The following is a 3,190-nucleotide window of genomic DNA, read 5'->3' as shown; positions in this document are numbered from 1 at the left end:
CGATCTCAAAGCAAGCGTACAATGTCAATGAGTTAGAGTTTAATATTATGATAAGACTCTAGAACTCCTATTGTATTAGTCACTACAACTAGAGTAGAGAGGTATGAGATGATTTGATTAGGCATAATTCACAACTCTCTTGAAAAACGAGACTTTTATTGAGGTGGGCCAAAAGGGATAATATATTTGACTTTGCAGACTCCATATAGACATGCATCAACAGTATGAGTTGGATGCCAAGGACAGTACGAGGGAATAAGTCCTTCAATTCATAAAATTTAGCAATCAAATTGTTAGAACTCAAGCTCTCACTTTTATAGAGTGCCTCATCGTCGATGACAAACATTTATGAAGTTCTAAGCGCACTTATGCTTGCCCACACTATTGAAAAAAGTAGCTACCCATGTACAATCCACGATATTGTGGCGGAGATTTGTGAAGCAATACTTAGCTTTTCCTCTCATTTCCCAAGCCCAATAAATGATTTGCTTATTTGTTCTATTAGTGTCTTGCCCATATATGCAAGGCTAACAAATGGCTATGAACATGTTTGTGAGTTTCTTCTAGCTTTGTCCTACTAAGACATTAAGTAAATCATCAATTTCTCTCATTGTGAAGTAGAAATGGATAAGACTCTAAGAGTTTCATCTAGCTTAGACCCGCTAAAGGTATCGAGTCAATAAGTATTCTTTCTCGTTTTAAAGAAGACATGGATAAGGTCTCAAGGCAAGGGCAAATCACCTTGAGTGGTAATTGAACAACAACTTAAAAAAGGGAGTACTCGGGGATTCACAATCTATGGAGTTATTATTATTATTCGATAAATAACGTTGTTGATATCGCTTCACGACAATGCAATGAGAAGGGCACGCCGCACGATGTGTACATTACTGTTCTCAAAGAAATGGTCCCCACACTGCGCGGCGCCTGAGAGCCTCTATCATAGCTTGAGATTTACGACGGCGACTGCACGCCGCTTCCTCTTTTGTATATAAAAGCAGGGAATTGTGAGAGAAGGCATGCTCAAGTGAGTGAGAAAGAGAGAGAGAGAGAGAGAGAGACGGAGATGGGTTCCCCTAGCGTTCAAGAGTCTGCCTTTGCTTCTCTGAGTATTGTGAGAAAATTGCAGCAGCCAATGCGTGGTAGTGCTGCTATGGCCCCCTTAGCTAGTCTGCACCCACTCGATCCTGAACGAACACGCCCTGGCAATGACCTTGCCTATAGGTCCTGCCCGCCCACCACCTTCGACACCAAAATTCTTATTGTCACCGCCACTCTCCTTTTCGTGCTGGTCTCTTCCCTCTTCATCAATTTTGCCATCCGATGTGCGCTGCGCCGCTTCGGCTCCCGCAGGCCGGCGGACCCAAATGTAGCTGAATCAGCTGCAGCCCGCAAGGCCAACACGGGCATGAAGAAGGGCGTCGTGAAGGCCCTGCCCACCATGATCTATGGTATCAAAGCTGATCTGCCACACGAGGAGGATGCCAGCTCCTCCCAGTGCGCTGTATGCCTTGTAGATTTCGCAAATGGAGAGAGGATCCGAGTGCTGCCAAGGTGCCAGCATGGCTTCCACGTCGGCTGTATCGACACGTGGCTCTTAAAGCACCCCTCCTGCCCTACATGCAGAGGAGACGTCATGGAAGCTATGTCGGCCGAGAACAAATCCAGACAAATGCAGGTGCACATCGTCATCACACAAGGGGGGACACTGTCTTCTTCAATTTGCCAAGAGTATATCCTACCTACCGTTAAATATTTCTCTTGAGAGCATGCTCAACGTGGTTAAGTGCAGCAAAGAACCTCACCTTCTCATACTAAGTAAGTATCAGCAAATGCTCTGAGCGACTTCTTGCTTTGCACGAGCATTCTTTCCCAAGTTTTGCACAATGTAGAGTTCGAAATGTACAGATGCCGGAACGGTATCAACATCAAGCGAGTCTTGTAAAATTTTAATAATCTCGTCATATGGATATGTGCGTATCTTGGAAGGGACTCTACCACCAGCATCAAGGAGTTAGTTAACTGTTAAATAGAGGGTTACGGACCGGCCTTTACATTCTAAAACCAGTTATTTGTCTTGGAACTTGGGCCGATTAAACGTATCCGTCTCCGTTGTACACTTTATCGCACACACGCTCTGCGGTGCACACGCAGAACACCCTCCCCCAACAACAAAGGCCCTATAAGGAGCGTGAGATAAAGAAACGAAAATTCTCGTAAGAACAAATTTAAAAAAAAAACCATTTCCGATTGCCAAACGTGTAAACAAGAAGATTTCATCTCGCCAATTTTCAACGGTTTAAGCATGCCATCATCATCATGTAGGGTTTAGAAAAAGAAATTTACAGTAACCATGTGCATTTCCTCCTAAATCTTACTCAATTGAGAAATTGCTAAGAGAACATATTTACCGTAACCATGTACATTTACTCCTAAATCTTATCAATCAAAAAATTGATAAGAGAAGTTATTTTCCCTGTCCAATAGAGAAAGAGAGCAGAAGAATGAAAGAAAGTTACGTTTACTACATTGGATGTCGGAACACAAAAAACAAAAGAAAATACCTATGTACTACGTAGGTCCCACGTGCGTCCCTGTGTGTACAATGTAAAAATACACATGGAAAGATCAGATGTTTGTGGCGGAGTAAAGTGTTGAGATGTCCACCTCCCATGGTGCTGCCTCTCTAAGGTGTTGCAAAAGGATGTCTCGAATCTAGAGCTGGTATGGGTGGAAGGTCTAAATCTGTAAGGGCATGTGCAAGTGGCCAAGAGATCTTGGGATCGATCATGGTAAAAGAGAGTCCATCAGATGCATAAAGGTAGAGAGCACATAAAGTTATTAGGTTCTGAACTCAAACATGCCTCAAATTACTTTGCTACTTACTAGTCCTTTATGGGCACAATGGAATCTTTCAACCAATCAAAATTCCCTAGCCTACAATTCTAATGTCTAATCATATGTTTCCCATACAAACACACACACAGATGTTCTTTACGTCTACTAAAGACCGACCACCAATGGGTCTACGAGACTCCGTTAATTGAGTTTTGGAACAATTCAGTGTGATCTGGGCGCATTGTGAGCCTCATTTTGGCTCTATAAGTTTTCTACATGCACCCTGTGAGGTGTTGATTTTGATTGTATATGCATAATTTCTACTTGTTTGTGTGATTGGTTCACATATAAA

At 42.8% G+C, this 3,190-nt stretch overlaps 1 protein-coding gene across 1 annotated transcript; it reads left to right on the top strand.

The window, feature by feature from the left end:
• The first annotated feature begins 1,039 nt into the window (after nt 1-1,039).
• On the top strand, nt 1,040-1,958 carry LOC147603470 (RING-H2 finger protein ATL8-like). The gene has a single exon (XM_086796913.1). The coding sequence runs from the start codon at nt 1,067-1,069 to the stop codon at nt 1,763-1,765; it is 699 nt and encodes a 232-aa protein (XP_086653039.1). The 5' UTR covers nt 1,040-1,066; the 3' UTR covers nt 1,766-1,958.
• Nucleotides 1,959-3,190: the final 1,232 nt, after the last annotated feature.

This window comes from Cibotium barometz, chromosome 64, assembly GCF_041138505.1.
Source record: "Cibotium barometz isolate CiBa-2024 chromosome 64, ASM4113850v1, whole genome shotgun sequence".
Classification (NCBI taxonomy): domain Eukaryota; kingdom Viridiplantae; phylum Streptophyta; class Polypodiopsida; order Cyatheales; family Cibotiaceae; genus Cibotium; species Cibotium barometz.
Note: the sequence above shows the minus strand (reverse complement) of the source record. Positions and strands in the feature narration are given on the sequence as shown.

What these genes read in the sequence shown, in the direction of transcription:
- LOC147603470 (XM_086796913.1), top strand. Translation starts at nt 1,067, where the DNA reads ATGGGTTCCCCTAGCGTTCAAGAGTCTGCCTTTGCTTCTCTGAGTATT.